This window comes from Exophiala dermatitidis (assembly GCF_000230625.1).
Source record: "Exophiala dermatitidis NIH/UT8656 unplaced genomic scaffold supercont1.5, whole genome shotgun sequence".
Classification (NCBI taxonomy): Eukaryota; Fungi; Ascomycota; class Eurotiomycetes; order Chaetothyriales; family Herpotrichiellaceae; genus Exophiala; species Exophiala dermatitidis.
The window spans coordinates 1,694,438-1,711,239 of NW_008751650.1; the positions used below are offsets into that span (position 1 = coordinate 1,694,438).

General features: G+C 52.0%; 5 protein-coding genes across 5 annotated transcripts; 2 read left to right on the forward strand and 3 right to left on the reverse strand.

The window, feature by feature from the left end:
• Positions 1-203: 203 nt before the first annotated feature.
• Positions 204-5,104, reverse strand: HMPREF1120_06188 (WSC domain-containing protein). Its single transcript, XM_009160389.1, has 5 exons — positions 3,358-5,104; positions 3,147-3,311; positions 2,970-3,099; positions 2,693-2,917; positions 204-2,643 (listed from the first exon to the last, which is right to left on the reverse strand). The coding sequence occupies exons 1-5, from the start codon at positions 3,524-3,526 to the stop codon at positions 555-557; spliced, it is 2,778 nt and encodes a 925-aa protein (XP_009158637.1). The 5' UTR covers positions 3,527-5,104; the 3' UTR covers positions 204-554.
• A 440-nt stretch (positions 5,105-5,544) lies between these two features.
• Positions 5,545-8,408, forward strand: HMPREF1120_06189 (uncharacterized protein; the record flags this gene model as incomplete). Its single annotated transcript, XM_009160390.1, has 4 exons — positions 5,545-6,056; positions 6,113-6,161; positions 6,212-8,269; positions 8,325-8,408. 4 exons carry the CDS (start codon positions 5,545-5,547, stop codon positions 8,406-8,408), a joined length of 2,703 nt encoding a protein of 900 aa, XP_009158638.1.
• Positions 8,409-9,210: 802 nt separating this feature from the next.
• On the forward strand, positions 9,211-10,479 carry HMPREF1120_06190 (MC family mitochondrial carrier protein; the record flags this gene model as incomplete). Its single annotated transcript, XM_009160391.1, has 4 exons — positions 9,211-9,297; positions 9,432-10,128; positions 10,221-10,344; positions 10,428-10,479. 4 exons carry the CDS (start codon positions 9,211-9,213, stop codon positions 10,477-10,479), a joined length of 960 nt encoding a protein of 319 aa, XP_009158639.1.
• Positions 10,480-11,236: 757 nt separating this feature from the next.
• On the reverse strand, positions 11,237-13,399 carry HMPREF1120_06191 (F-box and WD-40 domain-containing protein CDC4; the record flags this gene model as incomplete). Its single annotated transcript, XM_009160392.1, has 3 exons — positions 11,237-11,413; positions 11,485-12,816; positions 12,863-13,399. 3 exons carry the CDS (start codon positions 13,397-13,399, stop codon positions 11,237-11,239), a joined length of 2,046 nt encoding a protein of 681 aa, XP_009158640.1.
• A 1,752-nt stretch (positions 13,400-15,151) lies between these two features.
• HMPREF1120_06192 (uncharacterized protein) lies at positions 15,152-16,408 on the reverse strand (the record flags this gene model as incomplete). The annotated part of the gene is made up of 1 exon (XM_009160393.1): positions 15,152-16,408. The coding sequence occupies one exon, from the start codon at positions 16,406-16,408 to the stop codon at positions 15,152-15,154; it is 1,257 nt and encodes a 418-aa protein (XP_009158641.1).
• Between the last annotated feature and the right edge of the window lie 394 nt (positions 16,409-16,802).

A 16,802-nucleotide genomic window follows, 5' to 3' on the forward strand; every position in this document is an offset into this window, starting at 1 on the left:
CGGTTCTGCCAGTCCGCAGTTGGTTCTAATCACGACGTACTGATTGGGCCAGCCTTGGCACCGATTGGCACACAGCCTTGTCTGCGCAGCCTCGTCAACTCAGAGAGCCTTGTATCTGCTTGCCTGGCAGACCGACTACTCATTAAGCACCGTTTATTACTATGGGTACACCATAAGATAGGCACACGCATGACTCTCAAAAGCTGTTGTGGAACGCTTATTATTTCCCCCTAGCAATATCGTACATAAAGTCCATAAATTAATACCACCAGTTTTCCCTTAATCCACCCCAATGGTGGTTGTTCCCTGAGTCATCAATATATCACTCCTGCTCCCTCGTTGCCCTATTCTGCTGTCCGCCTTGTTCGAGTCGTCGTTGCTCGATCAACTATATGCCGTGGGTATCGTTCTATGTCGGTGGTGCTACAATGTTTTGCCATTCCCTCCGTCCTGATCAAAAGTTCCTGTAAATTAGTCAAACTCAAATATTTCCTGTCGTTAGTAATGCTGATTCATGTCGAATAAAAATTTCCCTGCTGCAAGAGTGAGTTGTTTCAATTCCCGGTATACGTTACCTCACGGCCCCTGATCGTAAAGAATGTTGTGTTCGACGGTGCCGTGGAGAGAGTCAGGGTCGTATCGACTGTGGAAGTGGTCTCCTCTGTGATGGGTTCGGTCAAAGTGACGAACGCGGTCGCTACATCGTCGGATAAACTGGCGACAGACGAAAGTGCAACGTTGAAGGTTGCACTTGATGGGGCAAGGGCACTGTTGTTGCTGCTGCTGGCAACTTCTCCAGCTGTTGCACTGGTGACTGTGATAAAAGTGCTGTTCGAAGGAGCGGTCGGTTGTGTGGACAAGGTGCTCACTGTGCGGGTGCTTGTTGGGGTCACCGTTACAAAGAATGTGGTCGTGGTGAGAACGGTTGTTGTTGTTGTCGGCTCTGTTGAAGAGCTTAGCCCTCCGGTGACTGGAGCAGTTGTATATGCACTTCCTGTGGTAGGATAGGTGATACCATCAGAGAGAGATGTGCTCGGTTGCCCAGTTGCCAGGCTTCCTCCTGGCATTGTGCTTGCTACATCATCCGAAAGGAATGTCGTGGTTGTGCTCCCTGTAATTGTGTAGAAAGTACCCCCAGCGCTGAACGAGCTTGCCGGCAGCGGGGTTCCGCTTGCCGAAACTGCTGCAGACGGATCCGAGGAAAAGAATGTGGTGTATGTGCTGCCGGTGATAGTGTAAAAGTTCCCAGCACTGCTTACGACACTCACTGGCTGTGTGGTAGTCGTCGCGTCTATTGAGACTGTAGTCCCTGACTGGACAATCGTTGTGCCCGGAATCACGGTGGTTACGGTGATCACTGTCACAACATTTGGAACCCCATCGTCGGTGACTCCATCTGGCAATGTGATGGTGCTTGTTGGGACAGCCACCGTGCTGCTGGGAACCGTGACTGCAGTGTTAGACTGTGCCAATGTTGAAGACAGTTTTGTGGTTGGCGCTACAGAACCTGACAAGGCATCTGCACTGCTGCTGATTGCCACAAAATTACCAGCGGTATTGCCACCTACCGTCACCGTCACGGTAGTGGTAAGCCAGTCTGTGATTGTGGTCGTCAACAATTCTGTTTGTGTAACCACAGGCAAAGTGGTCGCACTCAAACCATCCGCTCCCACAGTGTTCGCCAGACTTGGAGCAGATGTTGCAGATGTTGTGGTTTGAGGCGCGCCTGAGGTGTTATCCTGACTGGCCTCAGTAGACGAGATGCTGATGGATGCCTGAGTCCCATCGGTTGTCGAAGACAGCTGCGCAAAAACACCGCCTCCCCTCCATGGCCATCCCGAACCGGATCGAGTAAACCAGCCGTGGCCCCATAGGTTTGTCGACCCTGCGTCTGTGGAGAGACTCCCAGTCGGCGTTGTTTCGGAGCTGGACGGCATACTTGACGTAATGGTAGCGGTCGAGACGGGACTTGTACTTGCGGCATCATCTGTTGAAGACGCAGACGTCGTGAGCGGCAATTCATTGGATACTGTGGTGGACGTTGTACTGGGTAGTCCGTTTAGCGAGGACATAGACAACCCAGGAGAGCTGGATACTGTGGCTGTCGAAGTCGTCGGGTTGGATGCAATGGCCGAGGTTAATATCGAGGAGGAAAGGGCAGCAGGAAGGCTAGTTGTACTGCTGGTCGGCGCCTGGATTGAAGATGTTGCCACAATGATTGAGCTGCTCACCGAGGATTCGAGAGCGCTCGATGTACCAGCAGGAACGGAGCTTGTACCTGATATGCTGGATGAGTGGGAGTTGACTGGGCAAATTACTTGCTCGGCCAAACCGGGACCTGGGGTGATGGGGTTGCACCCTGGCAAGGCAGTAAGATTTCCATGGACAGGCTCGTCGAGAACTGACGCCTGCTCGGGACACGTGCGTGCAAAATTGACATCGTCACTTTCAGCAAGGTACGAGCAGGCGCTGATTACTCCGTTGTTGTCTGTATACAAACAATTTTTCACTGCTTCGGTGTGGACGTCCATGTCCCAACCGTTCATGAAGTCTCCGTGAAAACCAAAGCCGGTAGGGTCCCCGTTAGAGAACACGAATTGACCGCCAGCGGATTGATCAATTAGGTTCGGGAAATAGAGCACCCTACTAAGTGTAAGAAAGGACAGCAGAGTGGTTAGACGCAGGTACTCACTCAAAGAAGAGTCCAGGGATAGGGACGGGATGGGTAGGCGGGCACTCGCCGTAGTCAATGCCGGAGAGATAAGCAACATGTGCTGAATTCTCCAGGTAATTATTGACACCGTCCCAGCAGGACTGGAAGTTAAGTTGGGCTCGCAGACCGTTCACGCAATTTGTTTGCGAGATATAGTGCGTCTCTGGAATATCATTAGCTTCATTAATGCAGCGGAAACTCACCCTGCATTGGTGTCAGTAGTCGTCTTGGTATCATTGTTATGAACGGAACAAACCTATCAGCCACCGGCCGTGTATCTAAATATGTCAAGGTCGAGTTATCATATGAGCGCTGGCGGGTATCTCCAGAGATCATTTTAAACCCCTTGGGAAAGGGAACCGTGTTAGACGTATTTCCGCCGCGTCCTGTCCTAAAATCAGCTTGCTTCGCGTTAGGTTTGCGAAATACTCACCAACGTAGTACACTGTCATTCCATAATTTGGCACTTCTTCGAATTCGCCATTGGCATGAGCAAAGTATAACTGGGGGGTCCAATATGCGGATTTGTCCTTCTGAACCTCGCAAGAGGAACAGGTTGAAGACAAGAGAGAGTCGTGGTCAGAATTCTCGTTTACACCTGCGTTATTAGCAGCAGTACAGGCCACATAAGGTACAGCACGCACTGCTTCCGCCGGCGAATTTGTGGGCGTGTCCGGACACGCCTCCTGGGTTGAGGATGGGGTCGATTCTAGCGGTTTGCGAAACGCTGCAAGCCATGCGCCAGTAGGCAAAAGAGAGGTCGGTTTGCAGGGCCCATAGGCATATCGAGAGGATGAGACAGGAGGGCTTCATAACGAATGTGCGGCGATGTCGCGCCGCTGAATTGTTGGTCGTTCAATATCGAAGGGAAAAATGTATGATACGGATGCACGAAAGAATGGCCAGCAACAACAGAAAGAATATATGACCATAAGGAGGCGAGTAAACAATACCGACGATCGTCTCCAAGGTGCACAGTCCTCATCATCCACATAGGGAGAGACCTTGGTACATGTCGAAGCAGACTCACCTACTGAACGCGGGTCCAGAACGAGGCTGAACTCTAAGGTGACAACGAAACGGCCAGGTACGAGCAGTGCTCAGACTACTCGGTGTTCCAAGCCTCAGTGCTCCGAAATTGAAGCTCGACCATTAATTGGTGTACCGGGGAATTGAATACGTGTGTGGCAACAAGCACCAGCATTGGGATGACCTCTGCGCTCGACGGCGCCTTGAGACCGTCTGTGCCGGAACCTGGGCGACGTAACTGATGGTCACAGCAAGTCGCCGTGCACGGATGGGGGCTTGGGAACCCGATTTTCGTGAGAGACATGTTGTGTACAGTACAGAGCCAGAGTCTGGAAACCTTAAGCGCATTTCTTTCGTTACACTGGAGGTGAGTGCTAACTGGAGCCACACTGATAGACAACATGGCCCGTCACCGTGGCAGGCACAGAAGCTGAAAGAGTAAACATGAAACGATTCGAGGGACTTGATGAAGACGAAGACCATACAATGTAATATTGGGAAGCCTCGGGACGAAGTCGCAATGTCGGCTTGAAGACGTAGTAGGCGTCAAAGCCTGACAGGTCGCTATGGCAATGAGAGAGCCGTCCGCCGAGAGTGACAGATGGTGGCGGAGATTGGCAGCGGTTGACGTGGGAGACAAAGTTGGCCCCGTTGGTCTAGTGTTGATTAGGGTGGCTTGATGATGGCCATTGTGACCCCTGCTCTCATGTTGGACCCTCCCGAGTCCTTAGAAGGCGGCTCTTGTTGGTCACCTGACCCTTCATCTGGACCCCATCTTTATAGTCCAGATTCTGTCAAATTGTATGTCTATTGCTTGTTTCTGCAAACCCACCCTCGAGGCTAGCTAGCGCCAGGAACGTGGAGGACTGATTTTGGCTCGGGATGCCATGGCGACCACGTCTCGGAGGAGGGGCCTAGATGCGACAGGGCAATCACCCCGTAGGGCAGAGATCGATCTTTTGTCGCTGCATCAGATCATCACGTCGAGCTTCTGATGTAGAGTCATGGCCGCTTCGGGACAAGTCCTTGCGATCCACGCACGCGCCGAAGCTTGTTGAGTCAAACATCGCTCATTCTTGTAGAGGTAGGAGGGGGGCTGAACATCGAACTATCATTGCTGGAATCATGCTTGCCGTTATGCGAAGACGGAGAGGGGTTGCAATGAAGGGGTGGGAACTTGGAGGGTCGGCGTCTGTGAGAAATACTGTCGTAGTAGTAGGTTGGATGCTGTAGGTAGGCCGCGCCTATAATAGGGCTGTGGCAGGCCGTGATTATCTGACATACAGTACCGTTGTAGTCAGGTACACTGGCAGGTATATGAGTCTACAACTCTATTTCGGTCGTGGTGATGAACTGATGAACTTGGGAGTCGACTTGGATTTTCCCTCAGCTAATAATTGGTAGTAACAATAAACCCCCACCACGTGCAACCCGCGCAGGCAGCCCTACACCTTACAAGTTCCCCATACAACTTGAACAAGTCGATGAATCACTGTAAATCATTTCCACCCCTACTGTTACGTTGAATACAGTTCTACTTCTCTCCCACCAACAGCTCCTCTGACTTGTTCCGCATCCGCCCATCGTGCACCTAACCATAAACCCTACATACTTGTTCTCTTCTGTACGAAGCCAGGGCTGATTTACCAGAGGTCGAGAACCAAGCCCAGCAATTGCCGCTCCGGTTCCCCGCCTCCAGGTTTGGGTCTCTGTAAGGATGCTTGTGACATAACCACCTGGCAAGACTGTTGGACTTGCTTTTATTAGGGCGCTGTTGCCAGCGGTAGCCGATCGCGACCATTATGGACAGCACCACTGGCAAGAATGCGTCTCCTCCCGGGGCCAATGCCACCCAAGGAACAAAGCCCCTGGCTGCGACCCAGAATCGCGTTCGGCGGAGGAATCGCATGATCACTTCCTGCTTGGAGTGCCGTCGGCGAAAGCTCAAATGCGACAAATTGCACCCATGCACCAATTGCAGCAGGGCTTCTCGCGATTGTCTCTTCCTTGCTCCAGCTCTAGACTCGGTGTCTCAACAGCGTCTAAATGAGATCAAGGAAAAGATGGGTTCGCTCGAAAAAGTCCTCGAGCAAGATATTGCCCGGAAAGAAGGACGCCCTGCTCCCTCGAATTCCCAGAGGAGGACATCGGCCGATCTTCCCGGAGGTGAAACAAGTAGCTCTGACAACGAGGCTGCTGTACCGGAAGACGAGAAAGGCCTCGAGCCAACCCCCTTGGCAGTAGTCGATGCTTCTTATGAAGATAGCACTAATGATGACGTTCTAGATTTAGGAGTGAAGATAGGAAGAATGAGGTGAACAATTTTTGTTCTGTTGAATCTGTCCTGGTGGTAAGACTAACGCTGACCAGGTTGAATGAACGGCTGGGTGGGTTCTTTCGTCCGCGCATTCATGAGGAGGTATTTGCCTGATTATTTCCTAAGAAGTCTGGATCTGACAATCAATGTAGCTGAATCAACAACTCGAGGATCCTGCCACAGAATCGGCAGGAGTCCACCACAATGCGGCCACGGCGCCTGAACTGGTCGATGAAACTGAAGACTTCCTGTCACCCGGACCTACATACATTGCTCCTGGCTCAGGGTTCTTGTTTGGCGATGTTGGAAACAAAAGATCCCTGATCAACTTCCTACCAACCAAGACCGCAGCTGATCAACTGGTACGCAACTATTACGATAACGTCCATTTCCTTGCTCGCGTCGTGCACTGGCCAAGCTTCCAGCTCCAGTATGACAACTTTTGGACCTCTGTACTTGCTGGTATCGAGCCCCCACCCTGGCAACAATCCTTTGTCCTGTCGATTCTGTTCGCGGCGGTGGCTAGCATGGCGGAAGAGGAGGTGACAGCCATCTTCGCACAGCCCAAAAGCGTTATCCTTGGCAGCTTCCAGACCGGAACAGAGGTCGCCTTGAGTAAAGCCCAGTTTCTCCGAGCAACAAAGCTTGAGACATTACAGGCTCTAGTTGTTTACCTGATTCCCATGTGTCGAGACCAGGTGTCACGCGCTCATTCAGTACTAGTGGGCATGGCTGTTCGATTAGCGGAATGTATGGGACTCCATCGCGACCCCGAAGAGGTCTATGGATTGTCTCCCATTGAGTGTCATGTTCGCCGGATTGTGTGGTTTGAGCTCTGCTGGCTCGATTTTCGAACTTGCGAGGGCCAGGGACCCCGACCAGGCATCAAACGAGAGGATTACGACACAAGATTTCCTCTCAACATCGACGACGCCGATTTGTTGTCGGCTCACCCTACAGAAGCCCATACCCAGTGGACTGATATGACAATGTCGCGAATCCGATTCGAATGTGTTGAGATGCAACGGATCATTTGGTTCGATCGGATCCGAATGGAGAAGAAAAAGGCGTCTCTCACACATGTTCTGGGGAAAATCGAATCATTCCGCAGGACTATGGAGGCCAAATACGCACCGATCATCGACGTTGGTGTTCCGTTGCAGAAATATGCCCAGTCAGTGATGAATTTATTCATTCAGAGGTTATATGTCATGGTGCTACATCGCTACCTCCACAATCCCAGCAACCGAGTGCCGGAACGGCTTCGGCAACTCACTGTCCAAAGCGCAGTCCAAGCAACGGAAAATGCCATGGCGCTTGAGCAGATCCCGGAGTTAAAGAGATGGAGGTGGTTCAGTGGTGCCTACCAACAATGGCACATGGCATTCTTGCTACTCAGCCTCATCTATCAGGACCCAAATTTGCCCCACGCAGAGCGGGTTTGGAACATCATTGACTTTGTTTTCGAGCCCGATTTGTCGCTGCCACGGCCGATGAAAGCCAGGAGCATCATATCCACCATCAGGGATCGGACTGCGGTCTATCTGGATGTCCGCCGGATGCGGGTGCCTGTCAGCATGAAGGTCAAGGTTGAGGTACCTAACCGGCTAGGCGATGACAGTAGTAGCAGGAGTAATTCTGCGGCCCTGGCTCGAACTCCAGACTTCGTACCTCCTACCAAGACTTCGTCGTTGATTAAGGAGGAAAGTGTCGATCAGGCGTGGAGCTTCGACACGCCTGCAACCCTATATTTCTCGGATTATGGCCCTAGGGCCCTGATCAACGCTAAACAGACATTATCGCTACAACAAAACCAACAGCAGTCACCACAATCCCAGCTTCAAGCGCAAGCGCAAGCGCCTCAGCCTCCGCCGGGCCAACAGTTAGGCCAGCGCCAACAACAGAGCCAGGCTTCACCAAGCCAGCAATTCGATTTCAACAGCCCGAGTGACTCGGGGACGAATGAATCGTGGCCACCCCTAATTAGCGCCGACCAGACCAGCTGGCGTACAGTTCTGGACTCGGGCAGCGCATCGGCAGTCCCTCCTCCGCCACTGCAGGCGCCACAGGGACTGAAAGCAAATCAGGCTTTGCTAAGTGATGAGAATCCTTATAGTTTCGGATCAGGATTTCCGAACGACCAAGTCAACATACCCCAGGTGCCACCTACGCTTCCCCGAGGGGATTCTGTCATGTTGGATATTGACTGGGTAAGAACAAGTTCCTCTCAATGCTGTTAGATGCCGCTGACATCAGGATGTGTAGGCGGAATGGGATAAACTGTTCCCACCCGAAAGCGACGCAGGCATCTATGATGTCCCGCCAGGTTTCCAAGTTCAGAACCCCTAGGAGGATAGTAACATCAATTGGAGGTCATCTCGAGATCTCGAGCGGAAGATCTTTCGCGGACAATTGTAGAAAACTGCTTGATACGTTGTTCTTTGGCATCGTTTTGGGTATATGCTGAGGATGACTAAGACGGGCAGATTTGGCTGACTCATCCGCTGCACAACACACTGCCAGTGGGACACTGGATGGTGCGCCAGTCCTAAAATGATCAAGTCTTGATCCTTAATGGATACAAGCTTCAAGCTCCCGCAGCTCAGTTCTAGTTCAAGTTCAAGTTGATGATGTCAAGGTTCCGCTGGCGCCGGTGGGATTGACGTCGATTGCAGTCTCAGCGGTTCAAGTTGCAGCCCTGCAACTGGCAGTGTCTATCAGCCTCACTGGCACTGCATCACATCGTCTGTTCCTGGCTGTCACTACCTATCGACGATATATCAATTGATTGCTGTCCTGGCTCTCAGCAGTAAATTCGGCCGCTTTGATCCAAGCCAGTCTCGTTTCCTGCTACAGTACCTCTATATCCACCTTTTTCTGTCCTTGTTGTCCCGCCGGCCCAGAACGTTACTTTCGTCTTACAGAACATCCCGAAACCATCAGTCAGCGAGTATACTTTAAGGTGATCCAAACACTTTCTCGAAGATTGCCAGTTCTGCACCGCGCTTGAGTTCGAGCCGCAAAGCACAAGCAGCACGGCAGGAACCTGACGCTAGTGGATTTGACTCTCTTTTTCACCGTGACTTCTCGCCCGTGAGCGTTTGTCGACTCTCCGAGCATTGCCCTGCCGAACAAGGGAAGTAGCAACAAAATGGCATCGACAGCCTCCTCTTCGCTGAAGCCACCTTCAGGTGGGGCTATCAAATCATATCCATTTGGAAAGATCGAACCTAACTCGGTATGTACCTCAAGCCAGCTCGATGACGTCTCGCTTTCCACCAAAACCATACAAGCTCATTTGAACCATTTTAACGTTCATGCGTGCGCGGTTACTGACATGGTGACTGACGTGTTGTCTCAACGATCAAACAGGCAAAATACTTCGCCTCATGCATGCTCGGGGGTGTGATCGCATGTGGTCCCACGCACACGCTGGTGACGCCACTGGACCTGGTCAAGACGCGAAGACAAGTCGATCCAAAGATGTACACGTCGAACTTTACGGCGTGGCGGACGATATTCGCAAAGGAAGGGCTGCACGGGGTGTTCTTCGGCTGGACCCCAACGTTGGTAGGCTACAGCTTCCAGGGACTAGGCAAGTACGGGTTCTACGAGATCTTCAAGCATGAGTACGGCGACAACCTGTTCCCCAACAGCAACCGCACCCTGGTGTACCTGGGGGCCAGCGCGAGCGCCGAGTTCTTGGCCGACATACTCTTATGTCCGTGGGAAGCCATCAAGGTGCGCATGCAGACCACGCTCCCGCCGTACGCGCATACCCTGCGTGAAGGCTGGTCCAAGGTCGTGGCCAAGGAAGGAATCGCCGGCCTGTACAAGGGCATCACGCCGCTCTGGGGCCGTCAAATCCCTTACACCATGTGCAAGTTCGCCACGTTCGAGGAGACTGTCAAGTTGATCTACAAGCAGCTGGGCAAGCCAAAGGAGAGCTACAATAAACTGCAGCAAACTGGTGTCAGCTTCCTTGGCGGCTATATTGCTGGTATCGCCTGTGCTGTCGTCAGTCATCCGGCCGATGTCATGGTGAGCAAGCTGAATTCAGACAGAAAAGGTAAAGTTGCAAACAACCCCTCTAGAGGAGCGTTGACCACGGATGTATGAGCAATAACGGATGTGCTAACATTTTACTCGTCTTACTTTTAGCTGGTGAATCCGCCGGCAAGGCCATGAGCCGCATCTACGGCAATATCGGATTCTCGGGTCTCTGGAACGGCCTGCCCGTTCGAATCGTCATGATTGGAACGCTGACTGCCTTCCAATGGCTCATGTATGTATTCTGTTCCCCCTATCCCCATCGTCACATGCCATAAATTCAGAAATGACCTTGCTAACTCGTATCCACCATTACAGCTATGACTCCTTCAAGGTCTGGCTCGGTCTACCCACCACCGGCGGCCACTAATAAGCCCTTCGCCGGGCTTTTCCCTTTTTCTTCCTTACCCTTTCCGACATGGTGACCACTTATCCTCTCCAGATTAGTCCTATGTGGTCTCCTTCTCCCTCGCCTTGTGAAGGAGAGAGGGTGTGTGAGAGGGGACATTCCTGCGAGTCAGCGTAGCGGCTCTGTCAGTCTTGGATTCGGCTTTGGTTTGGATGCATTGCAAATTAAACGGCACAGGTTTTCCATTTCCAGTCCCGGGGTTGCGAGGGCAGTTTTGTGTTTTCTTTGCTACGAGGGGCAAAGTCAAACTGCAGACAGAATAGATAGATAGGATGGGTACAGGGAGATGGGACTTATAAACAGACAAGACCAGAGCCGTTTGAAACGCAAGTATTCCTACCCACCCATGGGTAACTAGCAGTCTGTCTTGCGGGACAAGAGCCAAAAACCGAAAAAATGGTCGGGGGAGAAGTACCTGGCAGTTTTGTTGTTGTTTTTTGCGCTTTTCTCAGTCTCCGTTGGCAAAAATGGAAATGGAATAGAACCCAAATATATATTTCTGAGGAACAGACCACCTAACTTGCTCGAGACAAACGCAGAGTTGTTGCCACTTTGAAGCACAAGGGTGGGCTGGCTGAAGAACACATGCTAGTACAACTAGGAGCATGCTTGTTGTACAGAACGCCCGAGGCTCTATGCCATAAAATAACATACGATGATAGGAGATATACAATGATATGAATCACATTATAAAGTATCGCCATCACTATCGATATCGCTATACGTCGCTCATAGTAGCATCAACATCGCCGCTGCTCTGCTTCTCTGGACGCCCCGCTGTCCGTTCATCATCGTCCTTATCATCATGTGCTGCAGCGGATATTCGCTCAGGTAAGCTCAACGGACTCTCTGACCTTCGTTCCCAAGGCTCTTCCGGTGGTGAAAAAGACCAAACCTAGTAGCATATTATCAGTCACCAACGTTTTCGCAACAACGAAAAGTTTCCGGGATATGGATATTACTCACCTCCATAACAGTCCGGTTGGACCGGCTGGCCATGATGACGGCCTTTTCCTCTTCAAACGCCACTCTCCAAACTGCTTCTGCTGGTTGACTGAGCTCGCGCACCAACTGGCCTGTCTCGAGACTCCAGATTTTCACCCTGCCGTCACTACCGCCACTTACAATTCGGTGATCATCAAACTGCAGACTCGTAACACTATTATCGTGCGCAGCCAAGCGGTGGATAGGTGTGTTGGTCTGCAACGACCACACACGCACCGATCCGTCAGAGCCACCTGTCACGAGCGTATCGCCTCGCATCTGCAGCTGCCCCACCAGAGATGTATGTCCTTGTAGGATAGCGGTACACATGCCCGTCTTAGGATCCCAGATCCGAACGCTGGTGTCGAGACTTCCAGTCGCGATGCGGTTGCCGTCAAAAGCAATCGCATATATCTGGCTGAAATGGCCAGTTAACGTCCGGAGACATCGACCCTCGGAAATGCTCCAGATTCGCGCTGTGGTATCATAACTGCCCGAAACTACCAGGTCTCCGTGGATGGCCAGACATCGAACACTGGCTTGGTGGCCAACAAGAACGTTTTTGCACATTCCGGTGGTGAGGTCCCATACCCGCAGGGTCGTGTCTCTAGAACCAGAAATTGCTGTGTTGGCGTCAGACATCTTCAAGCATCTCACGGTCGAGGTATGGCCTCTTAGCGTGTGAATGCTTTTGCCGGTGGACATGTCCCAGACACGAACATCCCTGTCACATCCGCCGCTGACAAGGATATCGTCCCAAGGCACCATAGCCCAGACGCCCATTACATGGCCCTTCAGGGTCTTTTGATGTTCGCCAACGGTGTTGAAGACATGGATTTTGGCGTTGTCCATGGCCACAACGATGTACTTGTCTGTCAAATGCAGACTTGTCACCACCCCTTGGTCAGGGGTGATATGCTTGATGATGCTCTCACCGCCTTTCCTCCAGGCGGCCTCAATCATGTACTTGTGCCTAAAATGCGAGTAATGAGATTGTCTTTTCTTGGATCGAGGACTCGCCGAGTCCTGATCTTGGTTCAATAGCGACAGATTTGGCGCACTGCTAGACGGGCCAATGATAGAACCATCTAGGTTGCGCTTGGGTGATCGATTGTTGTAAACATACGGGCCTTGACTGGCCTGTGGTAAATGCAGCGATTCAACGTCATCATTCGAGGCCCCGGATGTTCTGCGCCATGCATGTCGATCGCACATGATCTTCCATAACATATCATCGTTTAACAATTTGTGCCACCGATGCGACACTTGAGAGGCTCGGGCTAGGCTTTGCGGGTCGTCAATGTATGATAAAACCTGCCAAGGTTAGTTTGATAACATGAGCAAAAATGGCGGAACCTACTCTTAGACACAACTCGTCCGGAAGATGCTCGAAAGGGTCCTTCTTCAGACGAGGAGAGACGAAATGGTGGACAAAACTCAGAAGGTGACTGTCGCACATATTGAGGAATTCAGCAAGGAATCTCTCTCTCCCAGAAGCATCCAGGTTTGAGAAGTGCTCCCGGGCGTCTCTGAGAAAGGCATCCTCATTCTCGCCGGCAGTGTTCCAACTAGGAGCCCTTTGATACGGGGTCGGAGAAGGTGCGGGCGTAGGAGGAGAGGCGGGGGCGGAGGGAAGTATATTCAGAGGAATTCCGGCCTTGGTTGAGGTCGACAGCCGTTTCGGGCGCGGTTGCGATACACTGTGTCGAGTTCTGGTGGAACGTGATGCGTCTTGAGGCGCAGGAAAATGACCATCGTTTTCTTGGTCGATGGCAGCCGGTCGGCCATTGTAGGAGCGCCCAGCGAGTTGGTCAGGGTCTATGGTCATCATCCGCGAAGGCATAGGGGATAGCGGTCGGTCCAAAGACATAACACGGTTGTCATCGTCGAGATCCATCTCTTTTGCTGGCCCTGGCGTGGGACGCTGGCGTATTTCGGGTAGGCTGGAGGGTTGGAGAAACTTGCAGACAAGGGCTGGAGGTATGTTCAAAGGAAAACTCGATGCCAGCAAGGTTGGAACTCTGCGCGCCTCGAAGAGCTGGTCATCTAAAGTAACGCCATGTCAGAGAGAAGGGGCATAGGCATCGGGTGTCGAGTGTAGTGTCGAGTAGTAGTACTGTAGGGTCGAGTTTGCAGGTGTCTTGTTGGCAGAGGCGCTTATGACATGCAAGAGACAGGCCTAGCCCCAAGGAGAAGGAGGAGAGAATGCCCACTGGCAACTGCAGTACCAGTTGTAATGTGATCCAAGAGAGGCGGATGGGGACTGAGCGGTGGCGAGATCAGTGGCTAGTCGACAAAGGGTTCGGTCCGCAGATCTGATAAATCCCGATCGTCTGTTGGGTTTGCGCTGTACCACTGTAACCGCAGTTGTAGTCCTAAGGGCGCTGGAATGTGTTACAGTGATGGTGGAGAGGATGGAGAATGGAGAGACTTGTCGAAGACTTGAAGGCGCAGGAGGGAAGACAGAGTTCCTCAGGCTGCGGTGCCGGTGGTGCAGTAAGTGATCCCCAGGGATTCTGGGTACTGCAGTAGTGGTGGTGCTCAGGCTCAGGCTGCTTGCCGGTCACTAGTGCTCGGGCTGCATAAGATAGGAGGTACCACGGTACGTTAGCGGATAAAGAGCTACCTACTAGTAGGTAAGGTACCTGGTAGGTTGCCTATAGGTGCGGGAACCAACCTGCTGAGGATGCTGCTGGTGCCCTGGACCTGACTGCGGGAGTGCTTGTTGTTTGGTAGAACACTGGCAGGCCTGGAGAGGAAGAGGCTCATACAACATGGGGAGCTTATTTAATTCGCAGACTCTCACCATCGCAAGCTGCTCATGCTCAGGAACGTACTAGTACTACAACAATCCCAACAGTACCTTTTTACGCCTCCGACCAGCTGCAGCGACCTGTATGTGTACCCGGTATAAGGCCAAAGACTGGTACCGCTACAGCTGCACCCTGCAGGTATAGCTGCCCAGAATGCCTTGAGCGACGGTCTGGCAAGTTGCAGTAGTAGCACAGCAGGCTGCGAATATAGTACTGCAGTCTCCCCTTGCTGAGATGACCCCATATGGTGATAGGCAGGAAGGGTTACAATATCTACCCAACTATCGGCTTAACTCGAGGCGCCAAAGACACTTTTTGCTGGTCCTTGAAGACGCTGTATACTAGTATAAGGACACAGATCCACCCAGTCTGTTGCACCATCAATTGACTTGCACGTAGTTGCCATCTTGACCAAACTCAAATGGCAAACCAAATCCTCTTACTAGTAAGGCCGGAAACATAGGATGCTACCCAAACACGCTGTCGATCAACTGGATCAACAGGCGGAGTCGAGCACTCTAGAATACTTTCCCTTCCTCACATTTATCGAACCTCTTCAACGCGACGTATACGCAACAGGATACCTTCCGTCCATGTAGCTCATATCTGCGAAGACGTGCTTCCTGACGATAGTGAGATCTTAGACAGCATCTTGGTTATCTGGACAACATCGTCTGTGGCTAGATAAGAAGGCGGGTTGTTGATCCGCTGAGCTCTGGCTGACAGTGCTAGTCGCCAACGCTGACTTCAAGAGGCTGGAAAGGATTCTAACGCCAATGTGGAAGCCATACCATTGGCAGGCGAACTCACCCCTCTTTGGTTGGGGAGTCGAAAGATTAGTGTGCATGTCCAACTTGCATGAACAAGGGTAAGATCATTCCAAAGCAAGCCGCCCCAAGATCCTTCCAAGACGGTTTCGGCTCCGTCACAGGCCCTTCACGACCGTCCACATACCCATTGGGATGGCCGTTCGCCCCATCATGGTGGGAGTCAGATGCATCTTGCATGGAATGCATCGCAACGTAAAGGAAGGTCCCGGCAGAGAAGAGCAACAGGATCCCAGTCCACCAGGTCGTCTTCTCTGCGTTATGACTACCACCTCCGCCCAGGAGATGAGCGAACAGCCAGGTAAGGAGAGCACCTGCCGGCGCCGCCAGACTGAAAAGGACAAGGTGACCCCGCGCTGCACGTTTTGAAAGCCCTTGCTTCACCAAAACCGAGGTCAAGCCAAAAGCCGCAGGGGCCTTATGGACCATGATTGCAAAGAAAATCACCAGACTCAAAGTCGAATTTGTAGCTGTAGACGAAGCTCCTAAAGCAATTCCATCTGCAGCTGCATGAATCACCAAGCCGATGGTCGTTGCGAAACTCCGACTTCGCACGTGGGACCCTTCTGGAGACTCCAAAAAAGTATCTGCCTCGTCATCCCGATCAAGAGACGTAGTGAGGTTGAACTGTCGACCCAAATTGTTTAAGGCAATATGATGTGTTCGTGCTTTTGGCTTCGATGGTCCGCTGTATTGCGGCACCTTATCAATGAGGTACATGAGCATAAACCCAGCTAGTAAGGCCACGCCGATCCATGCATGTTCAGATCCATTGTGTTCCTCTTTCGCAGCGCCAGACTTCTCTTCTGCTGCCTTATCATCCTTGTGGTCCGAATCCATTATGCCGACCACACCAGGTTTGGTAGGGGTTCGTGGTGGAGGGTCCATCCCGGCGGGGATAACGGGCCCGGGGACATCGAATGGGCTAGGTTCTTTGTCTGCGGCGCGTACGAGCAGCTTGGGCGAGTGTTGTGCCAGTGGCCCAAGGTGACTTGGCCATCGAACATCTGCGGCGGGTACCAACGCATGTCTTCTTGCATGCGAATGGGCATGAGTATGGCCAACTTCATTGGCACTGTAAAGAGTCTCGACGCCTTCTGGAATTATAACGACAAGAGATGTGCCCACCAAAACGCCCATGCCAACTGTCGAGATAAAGCGCAACTGTGCCGTCGACAGAGTGAGAGAAAGAGGGAGGATACCGGCCAGAAAAGAAGCCACGGCCATGACAGTGCTCAAAATGAGCAGTGTAAATAGCCCGTCCATGACGCAGACGAGCTGGCGGACAGCTGAAAGATCGTCAACCTTGTCGGACTGTATTGGAAGAAGCGATTGTCATAAAGTCCATGTTGAGACGGTCAATCAATCCACTGCAATGTTGTCCTCAAACGTGCCCGTTAGTAATAAGATAGGGCTGGAAAAGAGGACTATTAAAGTTGGCACTACTAGTATATTACTGAGCGAGTTCAACTTCATCTCCTGAGAGGCGCAGGCTACTACTAGTACCCGGTACACCCCGTTTGACACTGCAGGCGACGCGTTCCCCATAAGGGTGCGCTTATCATCACGTGCGAGGGTTGGCGGCTCTACTACTGGTAATGAGGCTCGCAGATTATACATAGAAAATTCATGGTGTCATGTAGCTGTGCTTCCTGGGTAT

Excerpts from the sequence above, each read along its gene's own strand:
- HMPREF1120_06188 (XM_009160389.1), bottom strand. The coding sequence starts at position 3,526 with ATGAAGCCCTCCTGTCTCATCCTCTCGATATGCCTATGGGCCCTGCAA. Across the intron at positions 3,312-3,357 it reads CAAATTCGCCGGCGGAAGCA|GTGTAAACGAGAATTCTGAC; the intron begins GTGCGTGCTGTA and ends CTAATAACGCAG. Across the intron at positions 2,644-2,692 it reads ATCCCTGGACTCTTCTTTGA|GGTGCTCTATTTCCCGAACC; the intron begins GTGAGTACCTGC and ends TACACTTAGTAG.